Source organism: Vespula vulgaris, chromosome 7 (assembly GCF_905475345.1).
Source record: "Vespula vulgaris chromosome 7, iyVesVulg1.1, whole genome shotgun sequence".
Lineage (NCBI taxonomy): Eukaryota > Metazoa > Arthropoda > Insecta > Hymenoptera > Vespidae > Vespula > Vespula vulgaris.
In genome coordinates, this window is record NC_066592.1 from 8,798,351 (window position 1) to 8,820,000 (window position 21,650).

Below are 21,650 nucleotides of genomic sequence, written 5' to 3' on the forward strand. Positions count from 1 at the left end.
ATTAGATTCACATATAAATTAAGGATATTAATTAAATTTATTTCACTTGTAGATAGCGCTGTAATCCGTTGTATTCTGCTTGTAAATACTGGTTATGTACAGTGTATGTAAAATCGATAATCAAGATATACAAAATGTAACAATAATGATGCTCATTGTAGGTAATATAAAAGTTCTATTATTTTACACATTTTACAAAGAAAATGTTTATAGCGATTTATAAACATATCACGAAGGAATAATTTTAATAATATAAAATTAAAAAGGGCAGACATAAGGCAAAATACTTAATTTTTTTAAAATATTTAAATTAATTTATAAACTATGCCTTAATTCTCATAGCTCAATTATTTTTCTTCAGATAAAGTAAAATGTAGCTTATTTGGTAACTTCGTGAATAGCATTAGCAAGATAATCCACGTTTTTACTTGATACTCCTGCTATAGATATTCTTCCATCTTTAGTAAGATATATGCTATACGTTTTGGTGAGTTTATCAACCTGCAATTTTTATAAATGCATGACAATAAATATTTATACATTACAAATTATATTATATTAATGCACAAAGGTTAACTATTTTACCTCATGTGATTTAAGACCTGTGAAACAGAACATTCCAATCTGATCTGTAATGTGCGTCCAATTACGTGAGCTTCCTAACTTTTCTAAATTCTCTCGTAATGTTGTACGCATACAAATTATTCGATCAGCCATTGCTTTAACATCATGAAGCCATTCTTCTTTTAAATCGGAATTTCCTAATATTTCAGTAACAATTCGCGCTCCAGAAATCGGAGGATTAGAATACATGGGTCTGATTATAATTTTAAGTTGCGACATCACAGTAGCTGCTTCTACTTTGCTGGATGTAATTAATGAAAATGCTCCAACACGTTCACCTATACAACAAATAGTATTGCAAATCTTATATATGATCTCATTAATTTTCTCAATATTTCATTTATATTACCATAAAGGCCCATATTTTTTGCATAAGATTGAGATAAGGCAATTTTATTTTTATCTTTTAGGAACAATCTAATAGCAGCTGCATCCTTATCCGTCGAACCTATAAAAATATGAATATTAATAAAAAATTCTATAACAGGAACAAATTGTTACAGCAATATTTTACCAGAAGCAAATCCTTGATATGCCATATCAAAATATGGAAAGAGATTTCTTTTTTTTACTAGTGCAGATATTTCTTCCCATTGTTCTAATTTTGGATCAACACCAGTTGGATTATGTGCACAAGCATGAAGAATAACAATTGATTTCTCTGGAATTTTCTGTTAATAAGATCATCATTAGTAATTCAATGTTACCGTTGCAATATTTTATGCGATAACCTACCGATAGATCTTCCATTAGGCCTTTAAAATCTAATCCAGAAGTGTTTGGATCAAAATAACGATACTGTTTTACATCCAATCCAGCATGTCTAAATAATGGAATATGATTTCCCCATGTTGGTGTTGGTATGTACACTACTCTATTACCTGGAAAGAATTGAGCCAGGAATTTGGCTCCAATACAAAGTGATCCAGTACCAGAAATTCCTTGAATTGTTGCATTCTACAAAAAAGAAGGTGGGAAAGGTGTAAAAATTAATTTATAAATTTATTGCTTATATACATACTGATTCTTGTGTCAAAACTTCATTGTTATCTCCTAATGCCAAAGCAATACTATGATTACAAAATTCTGGATTTCCTGATATTGGTAAATATTCTTTATTAAAATTCTTCTCTTTAATTCTTTCTTCTGCCTATAAAAATATTACTCATATTATTTTTTTATGTGTATTCAAATTTATCTTTATTAATATAAAAAGAAATAAAAGATGTATACCTTTTTGACACTTGGAAGTACATGAGGTTTACCATTGTCATCTCTATATGCTCCTACTCCTAAATTAATTTTGTTTGGATTTTTATCTCTCTTATAAGCTTCTGTAACACCTAAAATAATATCTGGAGGTCCCATCTCTACATGTGACCACCATGACCTAAATGTAATCACATGGAAATGATATAATAATTAAAACAATTGAAACAAGTATATGTAATTATAATATTATTGTATAAAAAACATATGCAATGTTTATAACAATTAAAACAATGAAAAGTATAAAAGACTATCAATATCCATCAAATGAAGGTTAAAAAGGTCACAAGTAAGATAATTTCAAACATTTTTTTTATTTTACCTTGATCTAGAAATATTTAAATAAAATCTGTACTCCTCACGTCTGAACAATGCTTTCGCCATTGACGATATAATTTGTACATTACTTCGTGTCATTTTATAACTCATAGAAAAATATGAACGGTCCGATTCACTTGCTTTAATCAGTTCTGTTCCAGGAGGCTACAGAGGCATAAGGACGTAACAACTGGAAACAAATGCTGACGTTTCATTAGACTATATCTATGGTTGATCATGCGCGTATAAATTATTTCATTATCGTGAAAACTTATCGAAATAATATCAGTTACACAATAATGAGACCTTGATTTTATTATTCTTTTTTTTTCTATATATATAAAGGTAATATTAATTTATCTATACTCGGAGATAAAACTATACGAGAATGAAATAAAATAAAATTGGTTATCGTAGAGGAGAAATATATCTAAAAATCATATTTTCAAAGATCAGTATTATAATCGGTATTATAATTTAAATAACTTGTTATACGAAGCGATATTTAAATTTGTTTATTAGATAATTTTATTCGGAAATTCAATAGAAGGATATTAAGGCTCCTTACAAATACGGTCCTGAATGCCCGGAGAGAACGTTCGATTGTCTTCCTATCGAAATACGATAAAAAATACGATAGAAGTTAAAACTAAAAATAGAAATTAATAAAAATAATCTCATCCTAACCTTTTCTTAAGAATAAAATCTTAATTTCAAAATATTTTATAAGGCGTAGCGCGCAAGAATTCTACATGACCGACAAATTACGTTCAATAATTTCTTAAGATAACACGAGATAGCGTAAAATTCCAGAACGAATTCCACTTGCATATATGTATACTTTTCGCATGTTAGTTTTTTATAAATCTTCGTGTTTTTCAATGGTTCTTTATTCTTTTTATATCTACATTTCTATATAGTCTTCAAAGTTAAATCGATCCAACTCGACAGATCAAATTGATTCATCGGATATCACCTGTTTATTAAGTGACAATCTGATCGTATATTATTTTTATTCTTCAATAACAAGTGTTAATAATTGAACAATACAACGAATAAACCTACGTAGTTTGAAATTCCAAATTTTGTTTGTCAAAAGACAAAAAATAATAAGTGCACGAATGTTATCATCATTGATAAAAGTTACTTCCATTTTACTGGAGTGTCATTACGTCACGAAAATAGCATAGATACATTATCACCGTCATGTAATGTAACACAGACAAGAATATATAGCTCATTTTTTCTTTTTTTATTTTTTTTTCTTTAGATATTATTTCAACATTCAAAATAATTATTACATTATAAGTTCAGTACAATCGGTCGACATCGAAGTTACAGGTTATGTTTATTGAAAGGATCACAATTAAAAGATAAATATACGATTGAAAGAAATCTATTTATATCGTACGATCGGATTGTGATAATCATTTTGTTTTGTATGCATTACTTTTCTTTTCTCTTTCTTTTCAAAAAGTGCGCCTTTTTATCGATACGATTAAATTATCCTACAAGCTTATAGGTCACATGATACGTGAGAATGCAATTTACAAAACCTGTCTATTAATTTATTCCTTTCTCTTTCTTTCCTTCAAACATACGATCATTCCTAATATTTTATATAGATGGCCGACAGGAGATTAAGTAGGGAGAAGGAATAGAAACTTAGATCTATAAAGAATATTGTCATTTCTACCGCGATGGCGTTATCTCGAATAAGTCGCTGTCCTGATTTGTTAACTACATTTAATCGCAACTTACAACCAGGTAAGTTATTGATTTAAAAAGTATTTTATACGTATATATATGATATATATCTATATATAATATGTATATATATTCTTTCTGGAATATTTGTAATAATAATGATTTTCTTGAATTGATACGTATAGTTGGCATAACAAGTTATCCGATCAATAAGATACAATTCAAACACCGGGAAACGGTACCAAGGAACCAAGCGAAGATTTTACACGTAACGAGCGTACATCGTTATCCCGATCCACCGACCTTGCCACTTCCCAATAACGTTTCGGAAATATTTGCAAACGAGACAGGTCGATTCACTCCGGAACGTACAAGGGACATAGCAAGTCCGATTTTGATTTATGGTGCGAATAGAGTCACCGCCAACAACAACTCATTCTCGTTCTTGTCCTTTAGCGACAAGAAAGAATCGTTCAATGGACAAAGAAATTTCCCGATCGTACGCGAGGATACACACGTAGATTTGTACGATTGTTCTGGCGCGATCAGTTTAAATGGCAGCATGCAAAGTAATGTGCCAAAACCTTTCTGTTCAACCGGCAAGTCGACTCATTTCAATATGCCAGGTGGACAGTGGGCTAAAGATAGCAAATATATTGCCGAAGATATGCAAAAATCACATTACAGACTTAGCAGCATTAATATTCTATCATCCGATCAAGTTAAAAATGGTTAGTGGAATTAGAAACAAAGTGTATACTCGATTTTTTTACAAACTTGCACTAACTTAATATATCATAGAGATATACCTTTTTCGACTAAAATTTAATTGGATATATTTAAAATTTATAGTTTATCATGTATTTATTCAGTACATATTACAGTAACATGTATGTATTCAATGATTCATTTGTTTTTAATTTTTTATATTTCAATACATTTTAATATCACAATTTAATATCAAAGATTAAGGAAAGATATTATTTTGAAAATAACAATTTATTTTGCCTCATTTCTTTTTTGTCCAAGAAAAAATTTTCTTCCAGTGCAAAGATTTAAAAGTCGCATGCACAATAACTTTAAATGCCATCGATAATGTTTTGTAAAAATTCGTGATGTACTTGAAAATATTGCAATTTCACATTAAACTATGCGAATAGTATCAATGTTGAAATATGTTATTCAGGTATCATAAACGAAGCCATTTTAACGAGACCACTCTGCAATAAATTGTTACATCCGATTTATATTGATCTTATGAGGTACTCGACGAATGCGTCAACACCGGTGAATACTACAAATTCAGAGGATGAGATAAAAAAGAAAATAATACAGACTAAAAAAGAAAGATTTAAAATGGTCGTAAGGGATTATGGGAAAGTTGTTATTGTATTTCACGTCGCCATTTCTCTAATATCACTTGGCTTCTTTTATACGGCTGTTGTTAGGTTTGTCAAATAATTAATACATACGATGCATACATATATACATAAATACAAAATGATACTCGTTACACATCAGATTTAATATACAAAATGTATTGTCTGGATATTTAGAAAATATTCAACGTTATAAATATTAACCGTTATCTTTTTTTTCAGTGAAATAGATCTAGTGCCTTATATCGAAAAGATTTACAATATCGACAACGAAAAAGTAATGAAAGTTTTGAACGACTCGTCCGGATTTTTATTGGCATATACGATTCACAAAATGTTAGCGCCAATACGATTATCTATTACTTGCGCTGTAACGCCATGGCTCGTTTCATACTTACGAAAAAAGGGCATTTTGAAGCGACCAATGCCGAAAAAGCAGAATGAATTTTCACTTAAAGTTAATCGATATAAAAACTAAAAGGAATAATAGTTTCTATGATATTTATACATAAGTATCGATGGCTTTATTAAGTTCGACATATAAAATTAAAACTTCCATGAGTATTGTATAACATGCATGCGACACGTGGTTCTCGTTCAAATAAGAACGAAATAAATTTTTGTACCTGTGCGGATAAATATCGCGCATATTTAAGAGTGTAAATGGATGTTATAAATTTATATCCGTATAAAAATTGATCGTATATTAAATATATATATATAATTATTTGTATACATCCATCTCATTCGCTATCAAATAAAGTATATAATATATTTAGCAGTGTAATAATCCTGCACGTTACGCGTATTTTACGTACAATACTTAATACTCTAACAGCAAGCAAACATGCGATCCTCTCTTTGCAAGTCATACATATTATCAGCGTGAGAATAGAACTTGCGTAACGTACATACGTAAAACTTCGGCAGTTTTCAATGGACGAATTGGTAATAGTCTTGGAACATTGTGATTAAACTTGGTTCTCAAGAATGATCTTGATATCAAGTAAAGTTCGTTTTACGACGTACATTTCATCATTGTGAAAGTCATTCTCGCAAAACATTTGGTTAATAAATATTCTTTCTAACAAACTTTCTTCATATACCATAGAAAAAGAAATCGATGCTTTTCGATGAAAATAACTACATTTTATAAATTTGTGCGGTATCTTTTAGCTTATCACCGCTATTTGATTTAGTATAGGAAACATACAAAGGTGCCAAGAAATTTGGCGTGTGCCTATTTTGTATGTGTATACATATATGTACACAATTACTTAAAAATCATACACATTACGATACATACAGGATAAAAGTAAGAGCTATAACTATATACAATTAATTCAAAGTTACAATTATTCCTATAAGTAAATATTTTAATTCGAGCTACGCATAGGATTACTTTTGATCACGATATTATTTATACCTGATTATTAAGATTGCCATCTTTATACATACATATACATATACATATACATATACATATACATATACATATACATATATATATACACACACACACATACACACACAGACATATATTTTTAAAAAAATTAAAAAAATAAAAAATTCTAATGTTCAACAGTCCTTGAAGTCTTCTTCTGAGTATTATTATTTCTAGGCAGTTTTTATAATGTTCGAAAAACACGCTCTTTTATTAAGCGTATTACCGTCAATTAAAGTGAAATAATTGATACGATAAATGATTTATGCTACCTAAATAGTCAACTTAGCTTTGCTTAAATGACGAAAATCTCTTATAGTTTTTAATTATAAAATTGAGCAATAAATGAGTTGTTTATACCAAAAGTGCTATTAATATATCTAAAGAGAGTTTAAAGCAGACATCGCGTAATAATACTTTCAAATTGATAAACTATCAGTCGTTATATCTTACACACGTGTCATGCAAATGTCAATAAAATAGATAAAAGGTTTATAGACATTCAAAGGACATGTATCGTTTATAAAAATATAACACTTGTTTGGCACATTAAACTTCTAAAAACGTAGAACCTTTTTAATTCTACATCGGTGACAGTCTCAACACATTGACAAGTTCAAGCGTGCTTTATCTTCTTTGGAAGTAATCAATGCGTTAAGCATATTTTATACGTTGTTCATAAATCAAATAAGTTTAAGTTATAATGGAAATGATATCTAAAATATTTTGGAAGTATTTTCTCGTACAATGTGTTACAAGATCGAGATCATTTGAGCGAACTACCACCGAATATTATTTCTCTCTCCATCTTCTTGTCCTAAACATTATAATTTGTCAATGATAGTAAAAAGCATTGACAAAAGTCATTCTTCTTCCTTTTACGCAATTATATTAAACGCAATTAATTTCAGACGTACGCTTCTGTACGACGACCCTGCAAATGGTTAAAGAATTGCCTCCAACTACTGAGCGTTTTACTAGACCATACCCAGAAGCTACTAGTTATACCAACTATCATTGCCATCAAATACTTTATCATAAAGACTTCAAATTCTGGCCGCCGGCCAAGATCACGAGTACGTTCACCAACAGGACAAGGCATCGAGTAAAGCGATTGCAAGCCAGGTCGTGAACACATCTCCATGTTCCAAGTTAACATCCATTGATCGAAATACGCTTGCTCGTAGAAAAGACAAGCGATCACTATGAGCGCTGGTACGGTATATAGTACGGAAAAAATACCGATGCGGATCATTAACTTCTCTAACTTGTCGGTCTTTGTACCATCGTGCTTCATAACGGTGCGTATGCGAAAGAGAGAAACAAAACCGGCGAAAAGAAAGGCCGTTCCAAGAACTAAGTAAACGCAAAGAGGAGCTAACACAAATCCTCTTAATGCATCAACGTTCCATAAACCCACGTAGCAGACACCAGATAATATATCTCCTAAAAAGATATTAATAATTAAAGAATTCATAAACGAAAGAAAAACTCGAATTTTGATATTTAAATGCATTTTTACCTTCTACTTTGCCCATTGCAAGGACCGTTACGGTCTTTATTGCCGGTGCTGCCCAAGCAGCTAAATGAAAATACTGCGAATGCGCTTCTATAGCTTCGTGTCCCCATTTTAAACCAGCTGCCAGGAACCACGTCAATGTAAGTATAACCCACCATATACTCGATGCCATACCAAAAAAGTAAAGCACCATGAAAAGCACAGTACATAATTCGTGCTTAGTTCCTTGTGTTATCGTAGATACCATCTGAATACGCATGTCTAGAGGCGGAGGAAAGGGCTCTCTACATGCAATAGAATTACCAGCTGCCCATCCTATCACATATGTCAGTGCTACCATGAGGTAGCATACCGATAGAAAAATAATGGGTCTCTCTGGATATCTGCAATTAAAGAGTGGTTAGAACGGCTATATATCAACTAAAAACAATGCAATAAATTTTTACTTTATAAGAGAATAGTAAAGTTCTGATAAAGTATAACATAAGGTAGATATACATAGTCGAATAGTAACCTAAATCTATCAGTGTCGATGAGAAAGGTCAGGAACGTAAAAAAACACGATGCAGCACAGAGAGATGCCCAAGTACCAACCCAGACTCTGGAGAAGTTACGTTCTCTTTCTGTAAAGAACATACCATCGCAGGGCGCACCACAATTAGGTTCTACTTTATCCCCCACTTTGAGAGAATAACCCAGTTCGTGTGGAACCTTGAATTGCAAAGGACAAACGAATCCAAAGTCTCTGGCACCAAGCGCGAAGCCGTTACCGTTGTAAGACTTGGCCCCACCGCTGTTCCAAGGTGGCTGAAATTCTGCGACTGGCATGCGTGGTGGAGAATATGCAGGTGCCGATGGTTCCACTGGTGTTGTTTCATTAGTACCAACGCAAAGTTCTTTCCCATTTTCAGGCAATTTGGAACAATCAAGGTTATCCGGCCAATTGAAACCAAAACTGTTCATCAAATCTTCACAACCGGCACGAGCACTTTCGCACAAAGATCTGCACGGTGGTATTGCCTTCTCGATGATGGTACAAACTGGTGCATAAACGGAACAGAGAAAGAAACGTAGATCAGGGCTACATTTGACCTTGACGAGAGGCGCAAATTGATGAACTTCGTAACCAGCCTCTTCTTGTTTCTGATGGTTCATCAAATTGGGCATTATGGTCTCATTGTACGGTATATTCATGCAAAGATTTATCGTGATCGGTTCGCATCTTCCATGATGAGCGAGAGGATCCTTCGTATGCAAAGCTGATACGTCGATCACGCCCATCCGAAGAACAACGAAGATCGTGTCGAGGAAAATGAAAAATGAGATCGACATCGCGAAATAATTCGAATGACGCGAGTCGTCTCTTCTGTTTATACGATCTTTTAGTATCCGTCCGCCTCACGCGACGTAACGCACACGGACTCGAGGTTGCATCACGGTAAAGCCGGATAAAGATAGTGTCTGGTAATAGTCGAAGAAACCTGAAGTTTTACGAAGATCGATCACGAACTTTTGACGTGATCCGTCCTTCGTATATTCTCCGACGCTACCGCACCAGGAGGCAACACTGCTCGCGCTCGTAAACAGAATGGATTCGACGCAATAATTGCTATAGAGGGGATATACTATTAACCTATCTTTCCTTCGTTCTGTTTCGCCGTCCCTCTTTCGGTAGAATTTACAAGTTTCGATGTTATTTGATATCTTTCGGGTACTCACCCTCGTCAACCCTTTCGAGGTTTCGTCGATTCGAATTTCATTTTAAACGGAGAAAGGTGGGTGTATTCGCGATACGTTTCGATTGAAATTTAGATCGACTATGATGACGTTTAGTGTCACGTGATGGAAGAACCTACAATCGATTTTACATACAAACTCACAAAATCGAATTAAATTTAATTCTCTTTGGGCTTATGTAATCTTAGAGGGCGCGACGTACAATGAATGATTCTCAAACAAAGGACCGATCGACTGTTTTTTCTTTCTTTCTTTTTAAATGATTTATTAATAGATAGGTTTATCCCAAATTAAAAATGAAAATACTTCTTTTATTAATTAGAACGGGATTTTAGGATTGGTTGGTAACGATTATGTCAGCTAGAGAATTATTGATTAGATTAGAAAGATCGATCGGTTCATTTTGATTTTATTTCTTTCCCGACACATAATGCACAATACGCTCGTAGTCGTTAGTCGTAACGTTAGTTACCGCTAATGATCAGCGCAATCGATAAGTATTACGGTTTGTCTGTCGCAATATTATATCACATCGTACGGTGAGTATCCACAGAGAAAGAAAACATTGGCGATTTATCCGTATGATATCGTTATATAATATTATTTACTATTCTTTTGCAAAGTATCTCACGGATATATCGTCTTCTATTTTCAGCTGCACGGATACTCGCTGACGAAGCTCGTGCGCTTAGATGACTCTTCGAAGTCATCGTTGGATTTTGCACCGATAGTCCTCCGAGTCGGTTAAAATCCATTCGAAATCAAGAGCGAATTTTTACTCTCTCTCTCTCTCTCTCTCTCTCTCTCTCTCTCTCTCTCTCTCTCTCGTTTTATCGTAAACAAATAAATAATTTATCTCCTCGAAATACTCTCATCTCGAATCGTCGATACTCCGTGTAGGAGAGGATCAGCCTTACATTCTTACGATTAATAACACTTAAAATTCATTTACGGAAGATTGAAATACGTCGTGCGAGGCAGTTTTTCCTCTTCCTCCCTTAAGAGAATCCTTTTTTGGGACGAGCTAAACGGACGATTATTTCTGATGTATCGGTCGACGAACGAAATAAGTTAGAGCGCGAAATTTAAATTATAATAAATCGTTTTTGCGTAACGATAAAGACGAAGAGCGAATAAGCGTTGGGGTGTGATTATCCGAAGGAAGACGATTCGATAAAATATTAATCCGGGAGTGCAATCAATTACACGCACGGGTCTCTCGTTATATTTACAGAATAATCTAATCATTCGGAAGACGATTTATCAAATGGAGGAACGTCTTCCTGAGGAAGAATCGTATTACGTCTCTCATCGTGGACGATTATCGAATCCATTTTGTACGGAGAGAAAAGCGCGAGTCCTATCGCAAAACTAAAATAAAATCTATTGGCACGAAGGGCAGCAAAGTTTTCCTAAATTGGAAGCATTTTCTTTTGTTTTATTACGAGCTGATATAAAGAGGGACGAGTCAAGATCACACGAAGATATTTTGCTTGCTTTCTTCCTTTCTCTCCTTTTTTTTTTCTTTTTATCTCTTAATTAATGACGCGACCAGCGCGTACTAGACTTCGTTTCAGTTTGAATTGTCCCGCCTTACGTTCTATAGACTCTCTCTCTCTCTCTCTCTCTCTCTCTCTCTCTCTCTCTCTCTCTCTCTCTTTCTCTCAAATAATACTTTGCTCGTTTACCGGGAATTCAAACGTTTGTGTCTTGATATGATTACGAGCGAAACGACCGTCAAAGTTCAAATCGGATGCGTATAAAATTAACGAGGGAGGAGGATGAAAGACGACCGTGTTATCTTATATCGACAGTTAGGAAGGGTGGAACGATGTAGTTACACATCCTCGGCTTTACGCGTGACACGCTATAAATGCGGGTACGTTCTTACGTGAAATTCAATTTCGTAGGAATCGTACTATCTTACTGCTTTTTTTTCTTCCTTCTCTCTCTTTCTATCTTAAAATATTTGCAGCCGATGCATCAATATAGAAAAATGCATATCACGGTGGGATGTGTAACGGAAAGAAGTAACTACCGCGTTCGACATATTAGCACCAAACTTATCATCTAGTTCGGACGCACGCATGCGCACGGAAGAATTCGAAAAATTGTATACACCTCTTTTAAAACTCAATTTATCTCTCGTTGCATCGAATAAACACGCGCACGGTAGTAGTAGTAAACATTAAAATACTTTCGAGAACGTTCAAAAAATGGACAGACTTCTCCGGAAATATACAGGAAAAGTTTTAGCTTTCATTTTTTTTCTTCCTCTCTTTTTTTTTTTTCATTATCTTCAAAACGCCCTTTAAAATCTGCCAGAAACGCGATTTTCCTAATGATTTATCACGCTTTTTTTTCTTCTTTTTTTTCTTCCTTTCTTCCTCGATCGTTTTTTTTTCATTCGTTTTTTTTACATTCGCGCAACCACAGGTATATCTAACTAGTTACCTATCTTTCCTTCTAGCGAAACTATTCGCGAGATCCGATCGTTCCATCCAGGTTGTCAGCAAGTAAATAACTGAGTAAGTTAATTCGGAGATCGTATTGAGTTTTGACGTATCGTTTGACTCGTTTTTTAGGCCTCGGTCAGCAAAAAAAATTAAAAAAAAAAGATAAAGAAATAAAAAAGAAGATAGATATTTCTCGACAATTCTTTTTCCCCGATTAAATTCAATATTACTAACTGACAATCCTGGTCTTGGATTAAAAATTCTTATTTACGTTTGAGATCCATAGATACTCGCGTGCAAGAGAAAATGTAGCGTACTTTGTACTCGATCATGAATTTCACGATATTATTTGTATAGTATACTCAAAGATGACGCGCATATGCGCGGTTAGTTATATAATTATAATAGAGAGAGATCGCGTCGTATTATAGTGAGAGGAAAAATGTGCAGACGGAGCGAGAGGAACGATCGGCCTGATACATATATACATATATATATATATATATATATGTACGCATCGTGTGTTCGTCCTAATTGAGCGAATATATATATGATTAAACGTTTTTTTCTTTTTCATTTTTCAGGTAGCGTCGCATATCCTCGTATATACATACGTATGTAAATACATACATACGAGTCGGTCGTATTTTTCGATTTTTTTTTAATACGTAGATCTCACAGTCTCTGTATTAGGAAAAAAGACAATCATTTTTTGATCTCCAACTATTATACTCTATTTACATCGTTTCGCACGGATTTTACTACGATACGTATCGATCGAGACAAAGAAAAAGAAAAAGAAAATATATCTCGAACGCATCGCGATCATCGCAAACGTTGTTGTTGGCCAGCTATAGGCTATTTGTGTAATGATAATGACACTAATAGTAATAATAATAGTAATAATGATAATAATGATAATAATGATAATAACAACAGCAATAATAATAATAATAATAATAATACAAATAATAATAATAATAAAAATAATAGTGATGATGATGAGGATGATAATAATTAATAATAATAATCGTAATCATAATAATAAAATGAGACGCCTACGTCCGGGAAGATATATATTTGGCACTGAATGTCTCTCTCTCTCTCTTTCTCTCTCTGTCCTTTCTCTTTTTTTTTTTACGAACGAATCGGAAAATTTCTTGTTTATTTTTTGTTCTTCTTTCATTATTACTTCTTTTTCTTTTTATCGACCAAGTGTATTGTAGATCGTATCGAATGTTAGTCAAGCGCAAGTACTCCCTTTTAAAACAGTGTCCAGTTTTTCATTCCTATTTACACAGAAAATAATTTCTCGCAATTGGCAGAGAATGGCAATACGAGAATGTGAATGGCGAGAAAAAGGCTCTCTCGAGGATAACGAGAAAAATCGACGAAAAATATTAATCTTATCAGGGTTACCGAGTTTCTCTAAGTAACCGAAAATTTTTGGGTGTGTGTGTGTGTGTGTGTCTTATATGTATCTGTGTCTCTATTTGTTGAGAAGAGCCGAATAAGCTCGATCAAGTAGAATTCCTCGATATTCTTTATACAGGAGTCTTCTAAAACCGAATCACAAGAAGAAGACAACCAGTGAACGAAAGGCTTGGCCTTAGCTATTCATGACCGTAGATCGTCTCGAATAACCTCTCCTCGTTACGGTCTCACCCTGGGCCTCGCATTCTCGTTTTACTCGATCAATGATGTCGGCCACCAATTTTTCTTCCTTCTCTCTCTGCTGCTCCCAATCAGGACCTTTACCAATCTGTAGAGCATCAAAAAATATTTTATAAATATTCCATTATATAGGTTCTTGAAGAACCGCTAATGCAAAGTTTGCCATGTTTTAGGGGTTCGAGACTGTAACTTACATCTGACGCTTTTCTGGATTTCTTGTTACTCGGTTCCTCTCTATTCTCGTCGTTCTCATTGTCAGAGTGTCTCGCACTCAGATGACCAATGTAGCCCTTACGCGATTTGAAGTAGGCGTTACAGCTGTGGCACTTAAACAGCGGCGCCGGCTGAGTGACCTGGGTGGAGACGTGTAGCTTGTACTTATGCCTGTACCAACGGGTTCGAGACGGTAGCACCTCGCCGCACCACTTGCAGACTACGGAACCGTCGTTTTGAATGAGGTATTCCAGCAGCTTGTAAAATAAGGTTTATTTGGTTTTTTCGCTCTTTCTCTCTATCTTTCTCTCATCCTTTCGTTCTTCGCTCCCACGTATTTCACACAAATACGCACGCACACATCTATTCTCATTCTTTCTTTCTGTCTTTCTTTCAACATAACAATTTCACTTGTAATACAAGAAAGCTGATATCAAAAGTACTCCGCTCGAAAGTCTATAGTTTTTCTACAATTTTCTAGGAAGGATAAGGATAAGGATTAACAAGATGGTAGATTAACCAACCTGCTTTCTGACTTCCGGCTCGCTGTCAACAGATTCTGATTTCGGTAGCAACAATGCGGCACTATCTTCTTCACGATCGGTGAGAAAATGTACGCCACTGACCACTCTTTCAGCCTTGATGTACGCACCCGTCGTTGACTCAGAAACGTTTTCTTCCTCGGACCTTGTCGTCGTCATCGTCATTGTCGTCGTGGTAGTCGTTATGGGCGTTGCTGCAAGAGGAGGTGGTGACGAAGAGGACGACGAGGATGTACAGATCTCGAAGGTGATGTCGCTCGGTAAAATCGGCAGTTGATCTGTTCAAATAAGAAAAGAAAACACAATTGATGACGTACCCTATCTTTCTTCTCTCCCTCTCTCCCTCTCTCTCTCTCTCTCTCTCTCTCTATCTTTCAACGTCCATTTTTTTATTTTGTTCCTGTGTGAAAATTATTTAAATCTATTTTATTTCTCCTTTATATTATTATAACGAAACTCTTTATTATTAAGTATAATCCAAGTGCGTGCATCCTTATTCTCTCTTTCCATCACGCACTCGCACATTCGTACCAATTTCAAGTTTATCGATCAAGGACGTGTTCGTTGGAAGAAAGAGAAACGGTCGAATAGACTATTGCAATGTATATCACAAAAAGTTACAAAGAAACTACAACTAGATAAAAACAAATAAAAATAATAATAATAATAATAATAATAATAATAATAATAATAATAATAATAATAATAATAATAATAATATAATAATAATAATAATAATAATAATATAATAATAATAATAATAATAATAATAATAATAATAATAATAATTGTTATCGCTCTTATCGCCACCAGGCACCAAGGTATAGGTACATACGTACATACATCAGAAACAAACGTTCGACTGGCAATAGTGTGCGAACGTGCAGCATGCTTTCTTTATTGTTACAGTGGTATAACGTGTGTGTATGTGTTTTTTATTGTTTGTTTGTATAAAGATGCGCCCCAACTTCCGTGACAAGGCGGGGACGTACAATATGATATAATATAACATAAAATAATAATATATTTCATATATAATATATAATATAATTTTTTTTTCTTTATTCGTAACATTAAACCTCTTTAATATTGTCTGGTAAGTTTTTTTTTACTTTTTTTTTTTTTAATCGTGTACAAGAGTAAGAACCGTTATTATAATATTGTTATATTGTTAATTGAGAATTCGTGCTTTATACGAGTTTTCTCTTTCTCTTTTTCTATTTACGTTGTCGTCGATAATATCTTATTGTTCTAAAGTTTTTTTTCTTTTGTGGTTTTATCTCCTCTTTCCGTAAAAAAAAAGAAAAAAAAAAAAAGAAAAAATAACTCCTCGTAACAAGAGCTCTTTTTCGACGAACGTCACCTATCTCACTACGCCATAATGATCGTAAATCCGTTAAAATTCATTAATAAATGGTTATTACTCGAAACGAAAACGAAGCGAACGTCGGTATTTCCGCTTTAGCGTTCCTACTCTTCGATTTCCTATCGAGTTAACAAATACCTAGTACTTAATAACAGCAAATATAAGAACCATAAATCTAATATTTCTGTGCGTTATTGCAATTTTACATGCTTATTCTTCTTTTTTTTTTTTTATTCCCCCTTTATAATAATACATTCTCTATATAATCTTTTGAAATCTAACGAACCTTTTGTTTAAGGCGTCAACTCTACCTAATACCCGGTATTACGAATAAAATTAGAATGAAGATATAATAAAGTTATTTAACGATGACAAAGTGAATAATAGCGATAGTGATAGTGGTGGTTGTGTGGTACTAACAATAATTATAGTACTAGTACTAGTAGTAATAGTAGTGATAGTAATAGTTATAATAATAATAATAATAATAATAATAATAATAATAATAATAATAATAATAATAATAATAATAATTACATAAAAAATAATAGTATTAACTAAGGATAATTGTAATGCATGGAAAGTGAAGAAAATAAAAAATAATATGATCTTATGGGTTGTTTCGTGCGCATACGTATAAATTTAAGAAGTTTCTCAGTAAGTCGCAAACATTAAACGTGACAAAATAAAAAAACGTCCAAAGTATATAACAAAACTGTAGTGAAGAAAAAACTGAAAATAATTGTAACGTTGCTTTAGATGAAGACATTTTCGGAAGAGACGCGAAGGAAATATAAGAATATAATAACTCAAAAAAGAAAAAAAAGAAATATATATACATACATAGCATTGTTTCGTGAAATATTTTCGTTAAAGAAATATCTGCTTCAATCTACAATTGTGTATATCAATCGAATCCTGATAAAAAAAATGGCGACCTGAGTGAGCCTTCATATATTATTCCAATAAAATCGTATGCATGCTGGTACACGTACGTACAGTAGAACCTTTATTATCTTAAGCAATGAAGGTAAATTTCAAAAACTAAAACGAATATCTTTTCTGACATCAAACATAACAATAGCATATAACAATATCATATCACAATATCTATTGAATAAATAACCAATCTTTCCTAATGCACCATCATACACGTTACATCGTATATTACTTATATTATATATGTAATATATACATGTTACACGTACAATCATATAATATATACATATATAATCATCTGTTTGCAAAAGAAGATTGATAAAAATATATGAAGAATGCGTATATCATATCGATGTCTTTCTTTTCGATATTATGTTAACACTTTCTTTCACACGTTGTATGTACATACAAGGAAATTTTAATGTAAAATTAATTATGCAGCCGATAATGAAGGTTCTGCCGTGTTTCATATTTTGCAACAAACAAACAATCTCTCAACTGTCGTATATGTGCGTTTCTTATATTTAACGTTTATATATCACACGAAACAATATCAACGCGGAAGACGAGAATACTGTTCTTTATTTTATTTTTATTTTATTAATATTTTTATTTTTTTCTTATTTCGGTACTCTCTCTCTCTCTCTCTCTCTCTCTCCCTCTCTCTCTCTCTCTCTCTCTCTCTCTCTCTCTCTCATTCTCTTTCTCGTCCGAAAACTTCAGCAACGTACATATGCAAAATAGACACGAAGCTCTCAACGTTTCTCCTATCTCCTTTTTCTTCAAAAAAAAATTTCGTCATCGAGATAGAATTTGAATTTATGAAGAAAAAGAAAGTTAAAAAGAAAAAGAAAGTTACAAAAAAAAGAAAAGAAAAGAAAAATATTTCTTGGACGCGAGGTAATAAAGTTTTTAGTCGATATGCACAATACACATATTATTGATAAATATATAGCATTGGCAGAAAGAAAATGTAAATTAGTTGACGAAAATAATTCTAAAGAGAAGGATTTTCGGAACGAATGATATTCTTATTTTCTGGAACATCCTCTATTATACACCAATGTACCTCGGGTACCGAAAAAAAACCAGCATATATATCAAAAATGTATCGAACAGTAGTAACTTGTGCACATTTTATCGAATGAAATTAACGAACGAATAGAGGAACAAACGCGCAAGTACATATCTATGACGTAAGTATAATATATCAAAGAAAAAAAAAAAAACAAATCGGTGAGACCCACCTCTTACAAATTTAGTGGGTGACACCATATATACTATCTTTTCTGCATAGATAATAAAACTTCGTTTCCAACGTATGCGTGCGTCTGTGCATGTAAACTTACACACCTAACAATAATAATAATAATAATAATAATAATAATAATAATAATAATAATAATAATAATAATATAATATAATATAATATAATATAATATAATATAATATAATATAATAATAATAATATAATCGCATTTATCGCCGTTTGTCCGTAACTAAAAGTTAATATATGATGTGCTATGCTTAATCGAACAATAATATAATATTAATATAAGTCATAATAACGGTGATAATAAAAATAACATTATTGCAGTATTCATAGTAGTGCGAATATTAGTAGTAATCGACAATAATTAATATTTTCTAATATATAATATATATACATATATATATATATATATATATATATATATATATATATATGTATATATATAATCTATCATACACTGTCCCAAAACGGTAATATAGCTGTACATATATATCAAGGCTGCCATGCAGCATATATAATTTGTGCTCTTTTTAACTAAGCATTTAATCTAATAAACTCTGCGAGTGTGTCTCTTCATCTGCCCGCAGTTTTGTAGGTTGATAGACTCTGGAGTAAAATATACACGCTTTTTTTCTTCCTTTTTCACAATATCTCGCTAATATGGTCTTCTACGCACCATTGGAATCAAATAAACTGGAAGATATAAAAAAAAAAAGAAAGAAAAGAAAAGAAAAAAAAATCAGTTAGAAAACACGCCGATGAAACTCTTTTCTCTTCGTTCACGGATATGATTTTTCACCGTGATTCGTTCATAAACTTGAAGAGAACAAAAAAGAGACCGTACATTGTACATGCATCTTCTCAATATGATATATATATATATATTCTTCCTTCATACATATACATATACATATACGTATGTATGTATATTCTTTCTTTGTAAAAACTCGCAAATCGTTCGATATAATAAACATTATTTTTTCTTCTCTCTTCCTATATATGTATATATAAATATATATTTATATGTTTCTCTAATTATCTATCTAAATTGTCTGAATTATCAAAATATAGATTAGTCTAAGATGTGTCCTTTAAAGATCTCTAGATGATTACTATTCGGATACGGATACGTACTGAGGTACTTCCGTTTTTCTAGTTATTTTCTTTTCCTTTAATTTTCTTAGACGTTAAGATGAAAAGTGGAAGATGAGAAAAAAAGCTCTCTCACGTTGGAACTGTCGAGGACGACCATCTTGCTCTTGACGATCTTGATGCGATACTGAGAAACGCGAGCGGAGAACGGATGATGAACGAAAGCGAGGTGTATCGAAGAGGAAAGCTAAACAAGAACGAAGGTATTTCTCGTTGCGCAGACTACATCTGCGTAAAACATTGCGTAGCTTTTAATAAAATTTTTAATAGAAGTTGACTTTTTATTATCGACATTAAGAAGAAAAAATAGATATCACAATGAGTCGACCGATTGGGAAGACATTTTGTTATTACCCCTCGAAAAGTAAAAGAAAAAAGTTTGTTGGACACGGTGAAAGATCGAATGAAAAGGAGGAACGTAGAAAACTTGTTGACTCGTCTCGTTTCTCCGAGTATGAAAGCAGAAACGTATCGAATACATGTGCGAACGTGCGCGCATGATTAAAAAAGAAGAAACAAAAAACAAGGAAAAACAAATCCAAAGAAAAAAGCGAGAGACGAAGTAAATCGGCTTGAATCGTCACAAACACCAGCCGTTATTGCACAAAATGGGGAAGTTACGAGAACTTTGACAAATTGATGTATTTTTAAAAATTTGTTGTGTTTCCTTTTTATTAGAAAACAAATCTTTCTCAAGGTAGCAGACCATATGTGAAAAAAAGAAAATGAAAATAAAGGAATAAAAAAAAAAATAAAGAAAGAAAGAGAAAAAGAAAAAAATTGTCTCCTTTGCGAAAATCCCATGTATGACATCATGATCGTCGAAATGACAGTTAAACTGGGTGGCGGTGGCGGGGGTGAGGTGAGCCATCATCATCGTATGTCTGGTTGACCCAAAGCGAATCGTATGCTGGAGATGTTCTTATAAAAAGAAAACAGAGCGCTTATGCAGCATCGTGCGACGTTAGTGCAATTAAAATGAGAAAAGAAATAAGAAAATTACAAGGGAACATATCAAAAATATATTTATGATCAAAAATATGAAGAACTCTGAAGCACGTCTCGAATCACGTCAATAAAAATAATATATTTCTTTAGTTGGTGTATGCGCGTGTGTATGCATACGCGCGCTTATATTCAAATTATAGTCTAAAAATGACGTTTAAAATCTTTTTACACGATTTGTGTAAAAAATAAGCAATATTCGGAAAGTTTGATCATAAACATATAAAAATGTTATTATACGGGCTGAATGATTTAAATAGAAACACCTGAAGATTTTCGATCTTTTATAGGCTATACAAAAGCTTTGGATGAATAAAAATTGTTTTTAAGAAACAATTTTCCTTCATTGTTTTTTTAGAAAGTTCTTTCTCTCCTAGAAAAACATTTTTGTATATTTGTAAAAATTAAAAATGTGTAGGTGTATTTCTATTTAAATGTAATCTAAAATATATCATTTTCGATATATTCCCCATTTAATTCTCCGATTATTATACCCTCCCCCGTCGTAATCTTCTAAAAGAATATTAACGAATTCGCGCGACGTTGCACTCATACGTCATGGTTATTACTTGAAGATGTATTGGTGGTAGAAAGGCGTCTTTTAAGTCGATCTCGCGCTTTATCAAAGACTCTTTTGCGACCGGGACCACTTATAGACGTTGTTTCGCTGGTCGAAGGCCTGTTCGACGTTGTTGCCGATCTACTACCAGTTTCGCTTTGCGCTCTGCTTGACCCAGCTCGCCCTCGCCTCGCCGCCGCCCGCTAAGGCGGGAGAAAAAAGCCAAAGGGCATGACGCAGTCCTTAGGCATGAAGCAATCGTGAACCGTCTTCATGTGATTCTTCATTTTGTCGGGTCTAGAGAATTCTTTACTGCAGACTGGACATGGGAAGACTTTGCGTTGGTGGCCTTCGTGATATAGGAAGGCGTGTCTCTGGAAACTGTATTTGTTCTTGAACGTCTTCTGAATGTCGAGCTTCGCGCACTCGGTACACTGATAGACTCCCTCCGATATCGAGGCGTAACGAAAGAGA

General features: G+C 33.2%; 4 protein-coding genes across 17 annotated transcripts in view; 1 reads left to right on the plus strand and 3 right to left on the minus strand.

Annotated features, from left to right (window-relative positions):
• Nucleotides 1-18: 18 nt before the first annotated feature.
• On the minus strand, nt 19-2,452 carry LOC127065202 (aspartate aminotransferase, mitochondrial). Its single transcript, XM_050997232.1, has 8 exons — nt 2,216-2,452; nt 1,858-2,014; nt 1,646-1,774; nt 1,360-1,581; nt 1,139-1,295; nt 974-1,072; nt 586-902; nt 19-501 (listed from the first exon to the last, which is right to left on the minus strand). Exons 1-8 carry the CDS (start codon nt 2,320-2,322, stop codon nt 379-381), a joined length of 1,311 nt encoding a protein of 436 aa, XP_050853189.1. The 5' UTR covers nt 2,323-2,452; the 3' UTR covers nt 19-378.
• Nucleotides 2,453-2,948: 496 nt separating this feature from the next.
• On the plus strand, nt 2,949-6,087 carry LOC127065203 (uncharacterized). Of its 8 annotated transcripts, none has more exons than XM_050997240.1 (5): nt 2,949-3,061; nt 3,837-3,978; nt 4,104-4,649; nt 5,105-5,366; nt 5,520-6,087. In XM_050997240.1, exons 2-5 carry the CDS (start codon nt 3,912-3,914, stop codon nt 5,773-5,775), a joined length of 1,131 nt encoding a protein of 376 aa, XP_050853197.1. In that variant the 5' UTR covers nt 2,949-3,061; nt 3,837-3,911; the 3' UTR covers nt 5,776-6,087. The 8 variants fall into 8 exon arrangements, with proteins under 8 accessions (XP_050853197.1, XP_050853198.1, XP_050853196.1 ...); XM_050997241.1 differs by lacking the exon at nt 2,949-3,061 and adding an exon at nt 3,062-3,198; XM_050997239.1 differs by lacking the exon at nt 2,949-3,061 and adding an exon at nt 3,073-3,212.
• LOC127065201 (frizzled-2) lies at nt 5,807-10,250 on the minus strand. 2 transcript variants are annotated; one of them, XM_050997231.1, is made up of 4 exons: nt 9,980-10,250; nt 8,775-9,300; nt 8,264-8,643; nt 5,807-8,187 (listed from the first exon to the last, which is right to left on the minus strand). In XM_050997231.1, the coding sequence occupies exons 2-4, from the start codon at nt 9,221-9,223 to the stop codon at nt 7,649-7,651; spliced, it is 1,368 nt and encodes a 455-aa protein (XP_050853188.1). In that variant the 5' UTR covers nt 9,224-9,300; nt 9,980-10,250; the 3' UTR covers nt 5,807-7,648. The 2 variants fall into 2 exon arrangements, with proteins under 2 accessions (XP_050853188.1, XP_050853187.1); XM_050997230.1 differs by having other exon boundaries at nt 8,775-10,250.
• Nucleotides 10,251-10,390: 140 nt separating this feature from the next.
• The window catches only part of LOC127065199 (protein tramtrack, beta isoform), a 47,021-nt gene continuing 35,761 nt past the window's right edge, over nt 10,391-21,650 (minus strand). For 4 of the 6 annotated variants that reach the window (XM_050997222.1, XM_050997223.1, XM_050997225.1 and 1 more), the window contains exon 5: nt 15,231-21,650. This exon is cut by the window's right edge and continues 673 nt beyond it. In XM_050997222.1, coding sequence (XP_050853179.1) covers nt 21,380-21,650 — 271 coding nt within the window. In that variant the 3' untranslated portion in view covers nt 15,231-21,379. Of the gene's footprint in view, nt 14,216-14,321; nt 14,598-14,864; nt 15,161-15,230 lie in introns of those variants that run through there. The other 2 variants (XM_050997227.1, XM_050997229.1) reach the window with 2 other exon arrangements.